We start from the raw sequence: 23,222 nt of genomic DNA, 5'->3' as shown, positions 1-23,222 counted from the left end.
GACCCTTACCTTCTTCCATACTGAACTTGCAGCTCCAGAGACTAAGTCCCGTTCGAAATGGGACTTAGTCATTTTTTCGCATGAAATTGACCGACCGCACAGCCCAAATCTATGGAACTGTTTTGGGCAGGAAATTGTGCTTGCGGTCGGTCATAAAGGACTTCCAGCTAACTTTTGATCCACTGGAGGGATTTGGCTGATTTTTGGAAGTGTTTATGTTTGATGTATGCTGAGTCTGAATATGCAAACTTTTATTGAAATTGGATGTATGGTTTTAAAGTTACAGTGTGTATGTGAAAACTGTATTTTTATTGTATGTAATAATTGGTTTAACTGTTTATCTGAGGGGAGGGAATGTGTGGGCTGCACCAGATGTGTGATTGGTGATTTTATGCCTCCCCCTGGGTGTGGCCTGTAAGTGTACAAGTGTAATAAAAGCCAGGCTGGATGAGCCAGTCCAGAGTTCCTGTTTTAACCTCAAAGTGATGTGTCGTCTCATTATTGGGGGAAGGATTTATTGTATGCTGTTCCAGTTGACTGCTAGGGGTACAAGCCTATTCGTATGGTTCCTATTCAATGGTCTACAGCATTCATACGCTTGGGAGAATTTAAAGGTTTCTTGGATTCGGTGATTATGGTGTCTGCCAGAGTGCTTGGAGTCCTCAGGAAGCACTAGGAGCATCCATTAACGGAGGTACCAAGTCGGGGTGCCAGGCGATCCGTTACACTGTTTTACCCTCAAAGTGAAGTGTCGTCTCGTTCTTGGGGGGAATTGGATTGTAAGCTGACTGCCAGGAGTGTAAGCGGATTGTATGGTGTTCTGCAGTAGCTGTGCCTGTCTCTCAAAAAGGGGATTATCGCCTAAACGGATTTTATTCCCTTTTATGCTGAAACGGTCCGTTACAATGGCTAGGGAACTAAGTGTTGATTTTACTCATAGATCAAGTGAGAAGTGATCAATACAGGGGAAACAGGAGGGGCAGTAAATACAATCTATATTTATATATTTAATAAATCTAATATATATATATATATATCATTAGTACCGCTTATCATGTTTACCCTGCTATTGATTATTGTTCTCATGTGATCTGTGAACCAAATTGTGGGAAAATGTAGAGTCCTGCAAAATATACACATATTGTATCATATTACATCACATTACATCATATTATATCCTATCATATCATATCATAGTATATTATACTATATCATATCAGACCATATCATATCATATTACATCATATCATATTATATTATACCATATAAGATCAGATTATATCATATCATATAATACTATATCATATCATATCATATTAGATCATATCATATCAGACCATATTTTATCATATTATATACCATATCATATCAGACCATATTATATCGTATCATGTTATTTCATATCATATTAGATCATATCATACTATATCATATCAGACTATATTATATCATATCAGATTATATTATACCATATCATATCAGACCATATTATATGATATCATATCATACTATATCATATCATATTAGATCATATGATATCATATCAAACTATATCATATCATATTATATCATATGATATCATATCAAACTATATCATATCATATCATGTCATAGTATATCATATCATATCATATTATTCCATATGATATCAGATTATATCATATCATATAATACTATATCAAATCATATTAGATCATACTACATCATTTTATATTATACCATATCATATCAGACCATATTATATCATATCATATTAGATTAGATTAGATCATATCATATTAGATCATATCATACCATATCATATTAGATCATATTATATCATATCATATTATCATATTATATCCTATTATATTATATTAAACCATATCATATCAGACATATTAGATCATATTATATTATACCATATCATATCATACCATATTATATCATACCATATTATATTATACCATATCATATCAGACCATATTAGATCATATTGAATTATATTATATTAGATCATATCATATTAGATCATATCATACCATATCATATTATATCATATCATATTATATCATATCATATTATACCATATCATATCAGACCACATTAGATCATATCATATTATATTAGATTAGACCATATCATATTAGATCATATTATATTATACCATATCATATCAGACCATATTATATCATATCAGATTAGATTAGATCATATCATATTAGATCATATCATATTAGATTATACTATATTATATCAGACCGAATTATATCATATCATATTATACCATATCATATCAGACTATATTATAGTAGATCATATTAGATCATATTAAATTATATCATATCAGACCATATTATATTAGATCATATTCGATCATATTATATCATATTAGATTATATCATATCAGATCATATCATATCATATTAGATTATATCATATCAGACCATATTATATTAGATCATATTAGATCATATCATATCATATTAGATTATATCATATGAGATCATATTATATTAGATCATATTAGATCATATCATATCATATTAGATTATATCATATGAGATCATATTATATCATATTAGATCATATATCATATCAGACCATATTATATTAGATCATATTCGATCATATTAGATTATATCATATCAGATCATATTATATTATATCATATCAGACCATATTATATCATATCATATTATATCATATTAGATCATATATCATATGATATATATATTTGGCAGTAGACGGATTGGCCCATTTTCACACCTTGTTATATTGTTCTTCTGATTTATATTCTGAATTGATTTCTGAGTCAAACTGACAGCCGGCCAAATTTTAGGCAACCCGAAAATTTTTCTGTCGTTAAATAAATTATTGGACAAACCAACATTTCTCCCTCAGCATTAGTCTACGAAGGACCTTGATTTATAACCCAGATAGTTGCCTGCCTCCCCTCCTCCACACTTGCCAGATTCCATATTAAATTTGGAGGAGATTTTGAGAACACATTAATGTACTCGGTATGTCATGTTCTGTGCTCGGTGGGGTAGATATTACCCCTGAATTGAAAATTGTATCAATAGGCAAACCTGTTTAATATTAGTCCAGAAATGGCCTGGAATCATGGGAAAATTAGAGAAGTTTTACTATTTCAGCCTAGGATTTCAGATTCTTTTGTGAGTTTGACACAATCATAAGAATAGGGAAATCCAGTTGTGTTTACAAATTTGGTGATTAGAATATTCAGACATTTAATGGGTATTGTAGACCTTTGAGTTTAAGCCTGACATGGCTAGAACAAAGTCTGAAATACTGTGTGTTTATATATGTGTATCTATCTATCTATATATAAATAGTGCGCTGGATTGTGTATTTTGTATGTTGTATATTTTGGCCCCAGCAGCACCCTACAATGTATGCATGTTCAGGTGAGTGCAGCCCTCTTGGTTTTATATATATAAAACATATACTATCCAACACATTCACTCACTCACTAAAACAACAACTTCAAAGCTCACAAAATTTAACAGAGATATATATATATGTATATAAACGACAACTTTGAATCTCAAACATTACATCACTTGACAACAAGAGCTTTGAATCAGAAAGCAGGCGGCTTGATTTTTACAGCTGTCACATAAACTGACAGCGGCAGGTATTTATAGGTTTGGAAGGTGTTAGGAGATGAATTGTTTATGAATTTCAAATATTTTAACCCAAGCGAATGCCTCATTTCAATGTGTCTCCGTGTGTTTTTGTTTGCTCTATGCGATGCCATATTTAAGTCTCCTTGGTCAGAAGCCTTGCTTATCCGACCGAAACTCTGCCTGTAAGTAAAAGCCAGTATGAGTTGATGAATCCTAGCACCATGTGCAAGCACCTAGAATCTCATATAGTGCCCTCTCAGGCCTTCACGTTGTGCGCGTTTTTTGCTGATAAGGGAGTTTCCAACCAAAGATGGCCGACAGCAAGACTATATTACATGTCATTTTATATTTAAATTATACAATGTGGGGACAGGTTTTTTTTTTCAATAAATATCATCAGTTTCACTTTACTTTACAAACCATTTAGTAGTGATCCTTCTGCAAAACAATAGCTAAGAGTGTTCTAATTTATTATTTTCATAATATCCATTTCCCACATGTTGAAAGATCTATTCACAAAACGATCACTCTAGAACCCCTAAACAACTTTATATTGCTGGAGAGCTTTATGTGTGAACAGTGTGCCCTCTTTTTTTCTTCATTTTGCAAATAATGCAGATTTCAATAGAAATTGACACTTTTATAAATTAATCCGGTCACTCCCCCTCGACTTTCAAGCAGATAACAGGTAATGTTACTTCCTGGTTTCTTTACCTCAATGCAGCTGGCTTTTAAGAGGCAGCAATTGCCCAGAGCACCTGCCTTGCAAAGGCTTCTCATTGAGCTGCATTGGGAAGTCTGTGATTGGACAGCCACAGAAAGTCTGGGCGGGGTTAGAAGAGGGATGGCTTGTAGGTTGCAGACAAGAGATATGTAGATATTACAAACTGTTTTTAGATATATTTCCAATGAAAAAAAAGCATAATTAAATGCATGTACATGTACATTTGAGGTAAATCTACTAAACAGTGATTTTTATTTATTTTGTATTTGGGCCATTGAGTGTCCCTTTAACAATGACATAGCAAAGTGCTTTACTTTTCTATACCAGTTTGTTTTGTTTTTTTAGGCTGAAAAAATAGCTGAACTTGAAGAATTCTCCAAACTGGCCATGTTTTCAGTTTATGTATTTCAGTCTAAAATTTGAAACGTTCTTTGAATTCCCAACATATCACATTATAGTGCATATCCGTGTATATCAGCTAAAAGGTTGAAATCTATCAGAATATAAATCCCATTAGAGTAGAATTGGTGCGCATCCAGCTTTGATAGCTAAGTATAGCTAAGGAAATTCCTCTGGGACTATAACCGTACGCCACGATTAATGGCTGAAATCAGATATTAGGGGCTGTATCTGTCCTTATCATATCATATGGAATGCTCGGAGTAGGAACCAGGAAGTGGTTTAGAGTGTTTGTTTAACTAAGAGCTGTCTTTGTAGAGGTTTAGATTTGAAATTGGGGCCCGGAGATGAAAGTATTCGCCTTGGCAAGCCTCTTAAAGGGAAATTGAACCTTCCCAGAATTTTATACGATGTTTACTTATTCAAATATTAAAAAAAAAATTTAAAAAAAAATGCAATTCTGAGGTGTAAAAATAAAATGAAACGTAGAAAATTATTAATTTTATGCTGCTACTTGGTGCCTTCATCTTAGTTCCTTGTCAATCATTGTTATAAGTCCCGCCCTTTGCACCTGGCAGTCGGCACCGAGAGAGCATACAGAGGAGGAGAATTTAAACAATGTTTCTATTTCTTCTCTTTATTTGCATTGTGTGCCCTGGCTGTGCCTTGCCTGAACTGGATTATGATGTCCCTTGCTGAATCTTTAGTAAAAATGTAAAAGGGGGAAAAAAAAGCCTATCCTGAAAAAAGGTTATCACCTAGAGGTAATTTTAAATGTTTTTATGGAGTAAATTCCGGAGAGGTCAGAAGTCCCTTTAATTCACTCTGTTCAAAACAGACCAACTCTGTATCCAAACACGGAAAGGTTCCTCCTATTTTTAACCAGTGTTGGGTTTTTATGATGGCTTGCTGGTAACCATGTTCCATACCAGTTTTATAATATCATAGAAATTACTGGACTTGGAGATTTGTTTTGGACCAGACCGCAATTCGGCAAAATTTTGGGCAATAATGTGATCGGTTGAATTTCCATATTCTGAGCCAAAATATCCCTGAATGATGGACCAAACGAGCTGCGCAAAGTCGAACGTCTTCAGTTTGAGGTTGTGATTCTGAATTACACCCGTGGCAGCAAAATATAAACAGATGATTAATGGTAAAAAAGATGACTAATGACTTGGGGACAATCACTAAGTGTTGATTTTATTCCCAGATCAAGTTAGAAGCGATCAATATAGGGGAAACAGGAGGGGGAGTGAATAAAATCTACATATATATATATATATTATATTTTTATCTCGTTATCCCTGTATTGGTTAATCTTTCTCATTTGATCTGTGAAAGTATATACATAATATTTTTTTTCTTCTGATCCTATTTCCAAAATTCTGCCAAGCCGAACTGACATTCGGCCGAAATTTGGTGGCCCTAAAAAAAATGTGTACAAATTTTATTTTTGGAAACATTGGTTTGGCTGAGCTGAATATTCTCACAGTGCACAAGTCTAGAAATTACACCTGCCAATAAATTAGGAAAAAAAAAAAAACTTGAAAAGAGAGGTGACTCATGTCCTGCTCTGACTGTGACTTACCTGACGATGACAAACATCACAGCACAGTTGCCAACAAGTCCCACCACACAGACGATCAGATAGACCACCACGATGGTGACCTGAATGCCTAGTGGAAGGAATCGGTCCCCGGTGCTATTGGCGAACCAGTGAGAGCTCAGGTTGAGTAACGAGGAATTCATGAGCAGCTCCCGCAGGAAGTCGGCCTGGAAAGGCGTGTCGGGCAGAGGGAAATCCATTTCTGAAACAGAGACACAGTCGATCGGTAAACTTCACAAGGTGATCTACAGACAGAACAAACAAGAGATATAATGAGTCTTCTTCCATGAATCCACACATGTAGAGAATATAAAATATTATCTATCCAGTAAACATGGAACCAGACAATAACACTCCGCCCATTACTCCACGTTTGATACGTACACTATAATATACAATAAACACAGTGCTGGGCAATAAAGCTTTGTTCATTGCTTACCATTTAATATATTATAGACCACATCTTGTGATATATACACCATAAAGTGTAATATATACAACAAAGTTGAGATGGTACGCCGTCACTGAGTACCATGCCCATATGTGCCCACCCACTTGTCCAGTCACATTGGACCTCCAAGGACTTGGACTGTGGGCTCATGGGGGTCCAACAGACTTGTTGCAGGCCCATTGTGGGTCTGGCCACAGCTCTGTCTATTTCTATGGGGGGAGATATGTGATGAATGGCCTGATTTGTTTGGCGCAAGCCATAAGCTTGCAGCGCCATTTTTTTACGGTTTTCCATGTATCTAGGTATCGCTGTATTGGGTAACTGTATTCTACATATAGCAGTGTGTGTGTCTGTATATACAGTTGTGGGTCAACAAAGGGGGGGCAGCAGCTCTATAAACTATAAAGTATAGTCAGGTGTGAAATGATTATGTGTTAATCAAGTTAAATTCTGCACTGGGAGAGACCACCTGATGTGGGAGCCAGCAAGTCTATCTACTACAGCAAAGGGCTGTGCTGATGTAACCAGAGATTGCTCTGAAGGGACAGGGGGTCCAACCAAGATAACCTTTTGTGGTTATGGTGTATTGGCACAGGGGGAGGTGGTAACTAGTGTAAGGAATCACTTTGTAGCTTTGTAGTTCTTTCTCTGTGACCTGTTCTGTATTCCCATTGGTGAAAGTTTTGTGTAATTGTATGGAGACCCCCTGCTGGGGCTCTGTGGTTAAATTGGCTGTACCATGTCCCATTAAACAGTTCAGTTCAGTTGACTCCCAGGACTATGTTTCGTCTGGTTACTGGGGGAATGAGTATTCACGTGTGCTGATGGTTCCAGAGTGGCTGAAGGAAGGTAATAGCAGAGGTAACCAGTCGGGTTACCCGTGGTCCGCTACAAAAGTATGTGATATATACACAATAAAGTGTAATATATAGACCACATAATATTATATATACACACACACCATAGAGTGTATTATATAGACAACAGCAAGTGATATATACCCAACAGAATGTAATACATACAGGTGATACTCGAAAAATTAGAATATCGTGCAAAAGTTAATTTATTTCAGTAATGCAACGTAAAAGGGGAAACTAATATATGAGATAGACGCATTACATGCAAAGCAAGATAGTTCAAGCTGTGAACTGTCCCTATGTAATATATACTTATTAAACATGCTGACAATAAGGCTTCATTCACTATCCCTCGTGTAACATATACACTATAACATGTAATATATACACCATAACATGTAATATATACACTGTAGCATGATATATATACCATAACATGTAATATTATTATTATTATTATGTTATTTATATAGCGCCATCAAATTCTGCAGCGCTTTACAATGGGTGGACGAACAGACATGTAGTTGTAACCAGACAAGTTGGACACACAGGAACACAGGAGTTGAGGGCCCTGCTCAATGCGCTTACATGTTAGAGGGAGTGGGGTAAAATGACACAAAAAGGTAAGGATAGTATTAGACTAGTGACAGTTGCAGAAGAGGAATCAGTCAGGAGTTATTAACAGTTTAATTGATAGGCTTTTATGAAGAAGTGGGTTTTTAACGATTTTTTTGAAGGAGTGGAGACTGAGTAAGCATCTAACGGAGGAGGGAAGCGAGTTCCACAGGAACGGTGCAGCCCTCGAGAAATCTTGAAGGCGAGCATCAGAGGTGGGAGTACGGACAGAAGAAAGACGTAAGTCTTCAGCAGATCGTAAGGGCCTAGACGGGACATACTTGTGTATAAGGGAGGATAGATAGGTGGGAGCAGCATTATGTAGCTATTTGAAAGCAAGAACCGGAATTTTAAATTGAGATCTATATTTTATAGGAAGCCAATGTAGGGAGTGACAGAAGGGTGAGGCATGGGAAGTGCGGGCGGACAGGAAGATGAGCCTCGCTGCCGCATTCATTATGGACTGTAACAGGGCAAGTTGGGAGCACATAAGACCACTGAGAATAGATTACAGTAGTCAAGGCGAGAAGGGACAGTGGAATGGACCAGCACCTTGGTCACATCAGGCGTTAAGTAGGAGCGGATGCGTGCAATGTTTTTGAGATGGAAATGACAGGCGATTTGGCGATAGATTGAACATGAGGCTTGAAGGAGAGGTCGGAGTCAAAGAGAACACCTAGGCAGCGAGCCTGCGTGGTGGAGCTGATGGTAGCACCGTTGACTTGGAGGGAGACAGACACAGGAGTAACAACACTTGAGGGAGGAAAGACCAGAATTTCAGTTTTGGTCAAGTTTAGTTTAAGGAAGTGGGCAGCCATCCAGTTAGAAATAGCAGAGAGGCAGTCAGAGACACTAGTCAAGAGGGACGGGGAGAAATTAGGTGAGGACAGGTAGATTTGCGTGTCATCTGCATAGAAATGATATTGGAAGCCAAAGGAGCTAATGAGTTTACCAAGGGAGGCAGTATAGATGGAGAACAGTAGGGGACCTTGGGGAACACCAACAGAGAGGAGTTGGGGAGAAGAAGCAGAGCCAGAGAAAGAAACACTGAAAGAGCACTGGGAGAGGTAGGAGGAGCACCAGGAGAGAGCAATGTCTTGTAGACCGATATTGCGGAGGATGAGAAGAAGCTGTTGATGATCAACAGTGTCAAAAGCCGCAGACATGTCAAGGAGAATTAGGATAGAGTAGAGTAGTGACCACGAGATTTTGCAGCAAGTAGATCATTGGATACTTTGGTCAGTGCCGTTTCCACAAAGTGCTTAGCGCACTCTATACACTATAGCATGTAATATACACATCATAACATGTAATATATACACTGTAGCATGATATATATATATATATATATATATATATATATATATATATACCATAGCATGTAATATTTATACACCGTAGCATGCACTATTTATACAGCATAGCATGCAATAAATAGACCATAGCATGCATTATACACATTAAATATGGTGCTGGGCAAGACTTCATCGTTCAGGCGACACGTGATCCATTTATAATAACATGTGTTACACAAAATTATTAATTAAACTCGAATTACAGCAAGAAAGAATATGAATAACAACGCTTAGGCTAAAATTGTCACTCTGTAGCTAGAATAGCACTCGCTTGTATTTCAAATTCAAAGTTCAATTCACTACAATATTTGGGTAATAACCTTGACAGTAAGAATCGCACTGTTTGTGGTTTTTGTTCCACTTTTTAAAGGAGGAGAGTTTGATAAATTTCAGAATTTGGAACAAAGTCTGATCCTGAATTTGGGCAATCTGAAGGACATTTAGAGGTTATTTATATTAAGGTTTAACTTGATGGACTTTAGTCTTTTTTCAACCTAGATTAAAATGTAACTATGTAAGATTACTATATTTCCCACAAACCGTAATTGAAAATTAAGCAATTTCACAGCTAATCAAGCCAACTTAGTTTGGTTCATCCAGTCATTCTGGTGATATTGGTTAGATACAAGTTAGGAGGTCTATGTGATCAGGAGGTCAGTCTGATCAATAGAGGGTGATATTGGCTGGATACCAGTTAGGAAGTCCATGTGATCAGGAAGTCAGTCCGATCAATTGGGAATAATATTGGTTAGATACCAGTTAGGAGGTCCATGTGATCAGCAAGTCAGTCTGAACAATAGGGAATAATATTGGTTAGATACCATTTAGGAGGTCGGTCTGATCAATAGAGGGTAATATTGGTTAGATACCAGTTAGGAGGTCCCTGTGATCAGGAGGTCAGTCTGATCAATGAGGGGATGATATTGGTTGGATACCAGTTAGGAAGTCCATGTGATCAGGAGGTCAGTCCGATCAATAGGGAATAATATTGGTTAGATACTAGTTAGGAGGTCCATGTGATCAGCAAGTCAGTCTGAGCAATAGGGAATAATATTGGTTAGATACCATTTAGGAGGTCCATGTCATCAGGAGGTTGGTCTGATCAATAGAGGGTGATATTGGTTAGATACCAGTTAGGAGGTCCCTGTGATCAGGAGGTCAGTCTGATCAATGAGGGGATGATATTGGTTGGATAACAGTTAGGAGGTCCATGTGATCAGGAGGTCTGTCTGATCAATGAGGGGATGATATTGGTTAGATACCAGTTAGGAGAGCCATGTGATCAGGAGGTCGGTCTGATCAATAGGGAATATTATTGGTTGGATACCAGTTAGGAAGTCCATTTAATCAATAGGGGATGATATTGGTTACATACTAGTTAGTAAGTCCATGTGAACAGGAGGTCATTTGATCAATATAGAATGATGTTGGTTAGATACCAGTTAGGAGGTTCATGTGAACAGGAGGTCTGTCTGATCAATGAGGGATGTTATTGGTTGGATAACAGTTAGGAGATCCCTGTGATCAGGAGGTCTTTTTGATCAATATAGAATGATATTGGTTGGATACCAGTTTGGAGGCCTATGTGATCAGGAGGTCTGTCTGATCAATGATGGATGATATTGGTTGGATAACAGTTAGGAGATCCCTGTGATCAGGAGGTCTGTCTGATCAATGAGGGATGATATTGGTTGGATAACAGTTAGGAGATCCCTGTGATCAGGTGGTCTGTCTGATCAATGAAGGATGATATTGGTTAGATAACAGTTAGGAGATCCCTGTGATCAGGAGGTCTGTCTGATAAATGAAGGATGATATTGGTTGGATAATAGTTAGGAGATCCCTGTGATCAGGAGGTCTGTCTGATCAATGAGGGATGATATTGGTTAGATAACAGTTAGGAGATCCCTATGATCAGGAGGTCTGTCTGATCAATGAGGTGGTAACAATCTCCTCTCCCATGCATACTTCCCGTCTCTGCGGAGGGAGACCGACTGTCTCTCCTCCCAGCACAGAGTCCTGCTGTGGGGGAAAGGGGGCTGGGCTCTCTATTCCCTGCTGGATACTCTGCCGCTGGGGAATGGAGACCGGGCTCCCAATTCCCAACAAATCACACTGCCGCTGGGGAGGGAGGACGGCTCCTTCAGCTCCCTGTAACTTGGGCGCAGAGACCACGGTCCCATCTGCGCTGGTGTGGGGCTTACTGTCTCCCCTTGGTGTGTTAGGCTGCTGCTGGAGAGAGGGTGCAACAAGTTCCTCTCTCTGCACTGTAAGCTGCCGCTGGGGAGAGGGGGTAACAGGCTCCTCTCCCTGACGCTCTCTCTGCTGGAGGGGAAAACCGATTGCCTCCCCTTCCAATACCTTGGCTTGCTGTTGGGACACAGGACAGACTGTCCCTATCCCCGGTGGTGCAGATGCAGAGACTACGGTCCCATCTACACCGTTGTGGGGCTTAACATCTCCCCTTGGTGGGCTAGGCTGCCGCTGGGAAGCAGGACCGACTGTCCGTACTCCTTGTAGCTTGGGCGCAGAGACCCTGGTTCCATCTGCGCCAGTGGGGAACTTAGTGTCTCCCCTTGGTGGGCTAAGCTGCCGCTGGGGAGAGGGGGTAACAAACTCCTCTCCCTTAACCGTAGACTGCCGCTGTGGAGCAAGGACGGCCCCTTCAGCTCCCTGTAACTTGGGCGCAGAGACCACGGTCCCATCTGCGCTGGTGAGGGGCTTACTGTCTCCCCTTGGTGAGCTGGGCTGCCGCTGGGGAGAGGGAACGAGACTCTCCCCTCCCGGGAAAATATTCTGCCGCTGGGGAGGAAGGATGGCACCTTCAGCTCCCTGTAACGCACACTGCCGCTGGGGATCTGGGCCAACTGCCCAGCATCCCTGTAGGGCCGGTAGAGAGACCGCAGTCCCACCTCCACCTGCCATCTGTGGGTCTTCCCAGGACCAATCCGTGAGGCCCCTCAACATTTGTGAGTAAGGGCCACCTGGCAACTCTGGCTGCTGCTGGGGATCTGGGCCGGCTGCCCAGCATCCCGGTGGAGAGATCTTGGTCCCATCTCTACCTGCCTGTTGTGGTTCTTCACAGGACCAGTCTATGAGGACCCCCACTTCGGGTTCCTCCCGCCGCCTCAGGGAAAGACGGCTAACCTCCTCGGATGAAGCCTCTACTCGGCTGCTGTAACGCTCCTGCTGCTGAGCATACTTCCTCTCTTTCGCCAGCCGGAATTCTCGGCCCAGCCTTGTTTCGCCACATGGTTAGATAACAGTTAGGAGATCCCTGTGATCAGGAGGTCTGTCTGATAAATGAAGGATGATATTGGTTGGATAATAGTTAGGAGATCCCTGTGATCAGGAGGTCTGTCGGATCAATGAGGGATGATATTGGTTAGATAACAGTTAGGAGATCCCTGTGATCAGGAGGTCTGTCGGATCAATGAGGGATGATATTGGTTAGATAACAGTTAGGAGATCCCTGTGATCAGGAGGTCTGTCTGATCAATGAGGGATGATATTGGTTAGATAACAGTTAGGAGATCCCTGTGATCAGGAGGTCTGTCCGATCAATGAGGGATGATATTGGTTAGATAAAAGTTTGGAGATCCCTTTGATCAGGAGGTCTGTCCGATCAGTGAGGGATGATATTGGTTAGATAACAGTTAGGAGATCCCTGTGATCAGGAGGTCTGTCTGATCAATAAGGGATGATATTGGTTAGATAACAGTTAGGAAATCCCAGTGATCAGGAGGTCTGTCTGATCAATGAGGGATGTTATTGGTTAGATAACAGTTAGGAGATCCCTGTGATCAGGAGGTCTATCCGATCAATGAGGGATGGTATTGGTTAGATAACAGTTAGGAAATCCCTGTGATCAGGAGGTCTGTCTGATCAATGAGGGATGATATTGGTTAGATAACAGTTAGGAGGTCCATGTGATCAGGAGGTCTGTCCGATCAATGAGGGATGATATTGGTTAGATAAAAGTTAGGAGGTCCATGTGATCAGGAGGTCTGTCCGATCAATGAGGGATGATATTGGTTAGATAACAGTTAGGAGATCCCTGTGATCAGGAGGTCTGTCTGATCAATAAGGGATGATATTGGTTAGATAACAGTTAGGAAATCCCAGTGATCAGGAGGTCTGTCTGATCAATGAGGGATGTTATTGGTTAGATAACAGTTAGGAGATCCCTGTGATCAGGAGGTCTATCCGATCAATGAGGGATGGTATTGGTTAGATAACAGTTAGGAAATCCCTGTGATCAGGAGGTCTATCCGATCAATGAGGGATGATATTGGTTAGATAACAGTTAGGAGGTCCATGTGATCAGGAGGTCTGTCCTATCAATGAGGGATGATATTGGTTAGATAACAGTTAGGAGGTCCATGTGATCAGGAGGTCTGTCCGATCAATGAGGGATGATATTGGTTAGATAACAGCTAGGAGGTCCATGTGATCAGGAGGTCTGTCCGATCAATGAGGGATGATATTGGTTAGATAACAGTTAGGAAATCCCAGTGATCAGGAGGTCTGTCTGATCAATGAGGGATGTTATTGGTTAGATAACAGTTAGGAGATCCCTGTGATCAGGAGGTCTATCCGATCAATGAGGGATGGTATTGGTTAGATAACAGTTAGGAAATCCCTGTGATCAGGAGGTCTGTCTGATCAATGAGGGATGATATTGGTTAGATAACAGTTAGGAGGTCCATGTGATCAGGAGGTCTGTCCGATCAATGAGGGATGATATTGGTTAGATAAAAGTTAGGAGGTCCATGTGATCAGGAGGTCTGTCCGATCAATGAGGGATGATATTGGTTAGATAACAGTTAGGAGATCCCTGTGATCAGGAGGTCTGTCTGATCAATAAGGGATGATATTGGTTAGATAACAGTTAGGAAATCCCAGTGATCAGGAGGTCTGTCTGATCAATGAGGGATGTTATTGGTTAGATAACAGTTAGGAGATCCCTGTGATCAGGAGGTCTATCCGATCAATGAGGGATGGTATTGGTTAGATAACAGTTAGGAAATCCCTGTGATCAGGAGGTCTGTCCGATCAATGAGGGATGATATTGGTTAGATAACAGTTAGGAGGTCCATGTGATCAGGAGGTCTGTCCGATCAATGAGGGATGATATTGGTTAGATAACAGTTAGGAGGTCCATGTGATCAGGAAACCCATGAAACCTGGCCCCTAGATTGCCTAAATGTTCATGTAATATTTACACTGTAATATCTTGTAATATGTCCATAATAAACAAAACACTGAGCAGTAAGCAGCATTGAGTAATATGTCATTGTACATGTAAAGTATATAATATGTGAGCTTCACATGTGATATACACTGTAACATGCATTATATAAAATATAAACAAAGCATCACCCATCACTCCACGAGTAATATATACACTATAACATATTATACACTCATATTACATAGACAGTAAACAATACTTCACCCATCACTCCACGTGTGATATAAATACTATAACATATTATACACTCATATTACATAGACAGTAAACAAGGCTTCATCCATCACTCCACGTGTGATATATACACTATAACATATTATACACTCATATTACATAAACAGTAAACAATGCTTCACTCATCACTCCACGTGTGATATAAATACTATAACATATTATACACTCATATTACATAGACAGTAAACAATACTTCACCCATCACTCCACGTGTGATATAAATACTATAACATATTATACACTAATATTACATAGACAGTAAACAATACTTCATCCATCACTCCACGTGTGATATATACACTATAACATATTATACACTCATATTACATAGACAGTAAACAATACTTCACCCATCACTCCACGTGTGATATAAATACTATAACATATTATACACTAATATTACCACGACAGTAAACAATGCTTCATCCATCACTCCACGTGTGATATATACACTATAACATATTATACACTCATATTACATAGACAGTAAACAATACTTCATCCATCACTCCACGTGTGATATATACACTATAACATATTATACACTCATATTACATAGACAGTAAACAATGCTTCATCCATCACTCCACGTGTGATATATACACTATAACATATTATACACTCATATTACATACACAGTAAACAATGCTTCATCCATCACTCCACGAGTAATATATACACTATAACATATTATACACTCATATTACATAGACAGTAAACAATACTTCACCCATCACTCCACGTGTGATATAAATACTATAACATATTATACACTAATATTACCACGACAGTAAACAATGCTTCATCCATCACTCCACGTGTGATATATACACTATAACATATTATACACTCATATTACATAGACAGTAAACAATACTTCATCCATCACTCCACGTGTGATATATACACTATAACATATTATACACTCATATTACATAGACAGTAAACAATGCTTCATCCATCACTCCACGTGTGATATATACACTATAACATATTATACACTCATATTACATACACAGTAAACAATGCTTCACTCATCACTCCACGTGTGATATAAATACTATAACATATTATACACTGATATTACATAGACAGTAAACAAGGCTTCATCCATCACTCTGTGTGTGATATATACACTATAACATATTATACACTCATATTACATAGACAGTAAACAATACTTCATCCATCACTCCACGTGTGATATATACACTATAACATATTATACACTCATATTACATACACAGTAAACAATGCTTCATCCATCACTCCACGTGTGATATATACACTATAACATATTATACACTGATATTACATAGACAGTAAACAAGGCTTCATCCATCACTCTGCGTGTGATATATACACTATAACATATTATACACTCATATTACATACACAGTAAACAATGCTTCATCCATCACTCCACGTGTGATATATACACTATAACATATTATACACTGATATTACATAGACAGTAAACAAGGCTTCATCCATCACTCCGCATGTGATATATACACTATAACATATTATACACTGATATTACATAGACAGTAAACAATACTTCATCCATCACTCCACGTGTGATATATACACTATAACATATTATACACTCATATTACATACACAGTAAACAATGCTTCATCCATCACTCCACGTGTGATATATACACTATAACATATTATACACTCATATTACATACACAGTAAACAATGCTTCATCCATCACTACACGTGTGATATATACACTATAACATATTATACACTCATATTACATACACAGTAAACAATGCTTCATCCATCACTCCACGTGTGATATAAATACTATAACATATTATACACTAATATTACATAGACAGTAAACAATGCTTCATCCATCACTCCACGTGTGATATAAATACTATAACATATTATACACTAATATTACATAGACAGTAAACAATGCTTCACTCATCACTCCACGTGTGATATAAATACTATAACATATTATACACTCATATTACATACACAGTAAACAATGCTTCATCCATCACTCCACGTGTGATATAAATACTATAACATATTATACACTAATATTACATAGACAGTAAACAATGCTTCACTCATCACTCCACGTGTGATATAAATACTATAACATATTATACACTAATATTACATAGACAGTAAACAATGCTTCATCCATCACTCCACGTGTGATATATACACTATAACATATTATACACTCATATTACATAGACAGTAAACAATACTTCATCCATCACTCCACGTGTGATATATACACTATAACATATTATACACTCATATTACATAGACAGTAAACAATGCTTCATCCATCACTCCACGTGTGATATATACACTATAACATATTATACACTCATATTACATACACAGTAAACAATGCTTCATCCATCACTCCACGTGTGATATATACACTATAACATATTATACACTGATATTACATAGACAGTAAACAAGGCTTCATCCATCACTCTGCGTGTGATATATACACTATAACATATTATACACTCATATTACATACACAGTAAACAATGCTTCATCCATCACTCCACGTGTGATATATACACTATAACATATTATACACTGATATTACATAGACAGTAAACAAGGCTTCATCCATCACTCCGCATGTGATATATACACTATAACATATTATACACTGATATTACATAGACAGTAAACAATACTTCATCCATCACTCCACGTGTGATATATACACTATAACATATTATACACTCATATTACATACACAGTAAACAATGCTTCATCCATCACTCCACGTGTGATATATACACTATAACATATTATACACTCATATTACATACACAGTAAACAATGCTTCATCCATCACTACACGTGTGATATATACACTATAACATATTATACACTCATATTACATACACAGTAAACAATGCTTCATCCATCACTCCACGTGTGATATAAATACTATAACATATTATACACTAATATTACATAGACAGTAAACAATGCTTCATCCATCACTCCACGTGTGATATAAATACTATAACATATTATACACTAATATTACATAGACAGTAAACAATGCTTCACTCATCACTCCACGTGTGATATAAATACTATAACATATTATACACTCATATTACATACACAGTAAACAATGCTTCATCCATCACTCCACGTGTGATATAAATACTATAACATATTATACACTAATATTACATAGACAGTAAACAATGCTTCACTCATCACTCCACGTGTGATATAAATACTATAACATATTATACACTCATATTACATAGACAGTAAACAATGCTTCATCCATCACTCCACGTGTGATATATACACTATAACATATTATACACTCATATTACATAGACAGTAAACAATACTTCATCCATCACTCCACGTGTGATATATACACTATAACATATTATACACTCATATTACATAGACAGTAAACAATGCTTCATCCATCACTCCACGTGTGATATATACACTATAACACATCATATATACAGTGACTGGTAACACTTTTTTCCTTGAGTTCACATGTAATATAAGCACTGTAACATATTATACATTCATATTATACACACAATGACAATGCTTTATCTACCACCCCACATGTGATATAAACAATGTTCACATTATACACACAGTAAACACTCAAATGGACAATAAAGCTGTGATACTTTACACACATGGGCGCATGGTATCTGGGTAACAGTTAGTTATTCATTCTGAACTCTATATCATAATATTCTTGTATATACACTATGTATTCAATGCAGTTAATTGCTGTTATTTATGTGTGGTATATAAGCACACTGTCTCTCTCTCTCTCTGATGATTACTGCCTGGTTAATAAGATAATAGTTTAGGAAAATTGTTCAGATATACATGGTTTCTTCTGGGAATTAATGTTTAGTTTAGCTGTCCCCAAATCACACAGTAAGAAGGCCTTCAATATTAAAGCAACACTTTCCCCCCCATTTGGTATCCTGGATTAGACTGGCAGGAACATACAGGCCTGATATGTGATTATTAGATAATACCCAATGCCCATTATTATTTACCATGAACAGTGTGGATTAGCTGACACCCAGCTAGATGTGTTATGAGAGTGATGGGAGTTGGTTCAGTCTGTACCCACTGGCAGGTGGTGAGAGACACATAGTGTCAGGGTGAATGCAACATGTAATCACTGTGTAACTATCAGACATGGTGTCATATCACATAACACAGGTCTCACAGTGATATCAGCCTACATTCCTATATACAGCGCTCCCTAGAGAGTCGGCATGCCACGGCCCACATTCAGCACCACAGACAGCGCTCTGCACGCACTGCACAGCAGGAAAGGTAATAGGCTCTGCTAGGACCCTGCACTGCAGAGCACAGCACTGTAACTGGGGGACATTAATACTGCAGAGCAGGGAGCAGGCTCTGCTAGGCTTGAGAGCTGAAGAGCAGGGGGCAGGCTCTGCTATGTTTGAGAGCTGCAGAACAGAGAGCAGGCTCTGCTAGGTTGGAGAGCTGCAGAGCAGGGAGCAGGCTCTGCTAGGTATGAGAGCTGCAAAACAGAGCTGGCTCTGCTAGGTATGAGAGGTGCAGAGCAGGGAGCAGACTCTGCTAGGTATATGAGAGCGGCAGAGCAGGGAATAGGCTCTGCTAGGTATGAGAGCGGCAGAGCAGGGAAAAGGCTCTGCTAGGTATGAGAGGTGCAGAGCAGGGAGCAGGCTCTGTTAGGTTTGAATGCTGCAGCGCAGGGAGCAGGCTCTGCTACGTATTAGGGCTGCAGAGCATGAGAGGGAGCAGGCAACATGGTGCTTGATAGCAAAGTGCAGAGCAGAACAAGTAACAGGTGCTGTTATGTATTACAGCTGAAGAGCATTTAGCAGGTAACAGGTTCTGCTGGGTACCAGGGTTGCAGAGCATTTAGCTTGTAACAGGTGCTGATTGGTACCAGGGCTGCAGAGAATTTAGTAGGTAACAGGTGCTGCTGGATACTAGGACTGCAGAGAATTTAGTAGGTAACAGGTGCTGCTGGGTACCAGGGCTGCAGAGCATTTAGTAGGTAACAGGTGCTGCTGGGTACCAGGGCTGCAGAGCATTTAGTAGGTAACAGGTGCTGCTGGCACTAGGGCTGCAGAGCATTTAGTAGGTAACCGGTGCTGCTGGGTACCAGGGCTGCAGAGCATTTAGTAGGTAACCGGTGCTGCTGGGTACCAGGGCTGCAGAGCATTTAGTAGGCAACAGGTGCTGCTGGATACTAGGGCTGCAGAGCATTTAGTAGGTAACAGGTGCTGCTGGGTACCAGGGCTGCAGATCATTTATCAGGTAACATGTGCTGTTGGGTACTAATGCTGCAGAGCATTTAGCAGGTAACAGGTGCTGCTGTGTACCAGGGCTGCAGAGCATTTAGCAGGTAACAGGTGCTGCTGGTTACTAGGGCTGCAGAGCATTTAGCAGGTAACAGGTGCTGCTGGTTACTAGGGCTGCAGAGCATTTAGCAGGTAAGAGGTGCTGCTGGGTACCAGGGCTGGAGAGCAGCTCACCCTCACTGCAGTCACACATCGCTCTGCACCAACTCACACATCATAGCAACAGGGCACTGAGACACACTGCAAGATTGCAGAGTCCCCCCTCACATGGGGTGGGGGGTCTACAGGGGGGGAATATGGGGGTTTATATGGGGGGGGGGGGTCCATATGCTAATGTAACCTGTGAAGTGAGTCATGCAGCATGCAGTTATTAGACAGACAGTAAGGACACTTACCTGCCGGCTGCAGCTTCCCTTGTCCAGTTCTGGGGTCTGGGGGTCTCTGTCTCAGGATCCTTCCTTCTTCCCCAAAACACAGCCAGCACCGCAGAGCCCTGATCAGGAGGGAGGGAGAATCACATGAATGATCCAGAGGGGAGCAGAGACACAGGCAGGGAGGGAGGGGATGGATGCAGAGAGCTGGGCTGGGAATCTGCATTAACTGACTGTGCTGCTCAGACAATGGGAGGGGAGACTCTGATTCGACAGATAGGCTTGTTTAATACCGAGACAGGAGTCCAGCATCACACATATGGTCACTGAATACATTCACTGCATTGTCACTGGATGCATTCACTGCATGGTCACTAGATACGTTCACTGCATAGTCACTGGATGCATTCACTGCATGGTCACTGGAAGCATTCACTGCATGGTCACTGGATACATTCACTGCATGGCCACTGGATACATTCACTGCATGGTCACTGGATACATTCACTGCATGGTCACTGGATGAATTCACTGCATGGTCACTGGATAAATTCACTGCATGGTTACTGGATGCACTCATTGCATGGTCACTGGATACATTCACTGCGTGGTTACTGGATGCATTCACTGCATGGTCACTAGATGCATTCACTGAATGGTTACTGGATGCATTCACTGCATGGTCACTGGATACATTCACTGCATGGTCACTAGATGCATTCACTGCATGGTCACTAGATACATTCACTGCATGGTTACTGGATGCATTCACTGCATGGTTACTGGATACATCCACTGCATGGTCATTGGATACATTCACTGCATGGTTACTGGATGCATTCACTGCATGGTCACTAGATACATTCACTGCATGGTCATTGGATACATTCATTATAGAACCAGTCACTGCATAGTCACTGGATACATTCATTATAGAACCAGTCACCGCATAGATACACTGCATAGTAACTGGATACATTCATTATAGAACCAGTCACCGCATATATACAATGCATAGTCATTGGATACATTCATTATAGAACCAGTCACTGCATAGATACACTGCATAGTCATTGGATACATTCATTATAGAACCAGTCACCGCATAGATACACTGCATAGTCATTGGATACATTCATTATAGAACCAGTCACCGCATAGATACACTGCATAGTCATTGGATACATTCATTATAGAACCAGTCACCGCATAGATACACTGCATAGTCACTGGATACATTCATTATAGAACCAGTCACCGCATAGATACACTGCATAGTCATTGGATACATTCATTATAGAACCAGTCACAGCATAGATACACTGCATAGTCATTGGATACATTCATTATAGAACCAGTCACAGCATAGATACACTGCATAGTCATGGAATACATTCATTATAGAACCAGTCACTGCATAGATACACTGCATAGTCACTGGATACATTCATTATAGAACCAGTCACTGCATAGATACACTGCATAGTCATTGGATACATTCATTATAGAACCAGTCACAGCATAGATACACTGCATAGTCATTGGATATATTCATTATAGAACCAGTCACTGCATAGATACACTGCATAGTCATTGGATACATTCATTATAGAACCAGTCACCGCATAGATACACTGCATAGTCATTGGATACATTCATTATAGAACCAGTCACCGCATAGATACACTGCATAGTCACTGGATACATTCATTATAGAACCAGTCACCACATAGATACACTGCATAGTCACTGGATACATTCATTATAGAACCAGTCACTGCATAGATACACTGCATAGTCATTGAATACATTCATTATAGAACCAGTCACCGCATAGATACACTGCATAGTCATTGGATACATTCATTTTAGAACCAGTCACCGCATAGATACACTGCATAGTCATTGAATATATTCATTATAGAACCAGTCACCGCATAGATACACTGCATAGTCACTGGATACATTCATTATAGAACCAGTCACCACATAGATACACTGCATAGTCACTGGATACATTCATTATAGAACCAGTCACTGCATAGATACACTGCATAGTCACTGAATACATTCATTATAGAACCAGTCACCGCATAGATACACTGCATAGTCATTGGATACATTCATTATAGAACCAGTCACCGCATAGATACACTGCATAGTCACTGGATACATTCATTATAGAACCAGTCACTGCATAGATACACTGCATAGTCATTGGATACATTCATTATAGAACCAGTCACAGCATAGATACACTGCATAGTCATTGGATACATTCATTATAGAACCAGTCACTGCATAGATACACTGCATAGTCACTGGATACATTCATTATAGA

The 23,222-nt window shown here is 39.4% G+C and overlaps 1 protein-coding gene across 1 annotated transcript in view; it reads right to left on the bottom strand.

The window, feature by feature from the left end:
- The window catches only part of OPRL1 (opioid related nociceptin receptor 1), a 78,451-nt gene extending 57,429 nt beyond the window's left edge, over positions 1-21,022 (bottom strand). Inside the window, exons 1-2 of the mRNA XM_063459662.1 lie at positions 20,906-21,022; positions 6,347-6,609 (exon numbers count right to left, since the gene is read on the bottom strand). Of these exons, the coding sequence (XP_063315732.1) occupies positions 6,347-6,564 (218 nt within the window). The 5' untranslated portion in view covers positions 6,565-6,609; positions 20,906-21,022. The remainder of the gene's footprint in view (positions 1-6,346; positions 6,610-20,905) is intronic.
- Positions 21,023-23,222: the final 2,200 nt, after the last annotated feature.

The sequence above is a fragment of the Pelobates fuscus genome, chromosome 6 (genome assembly GCF_036172605.1).
Source record: "Pelobates fuscus isolate aPelFus1 chromosome 6, aPelFus1.pri, whole genome shotgun sequence".
NCBI lineage: Eukaryota > Metazoa > Chordata > Amphibia > Anura > Pelobatidae > Pelobates > Pelobates fuscus.
Note: the sequence above shows the minus strand (reverse complement) of the source record. Positions and strands in the feature narration are given on the sequence as shown.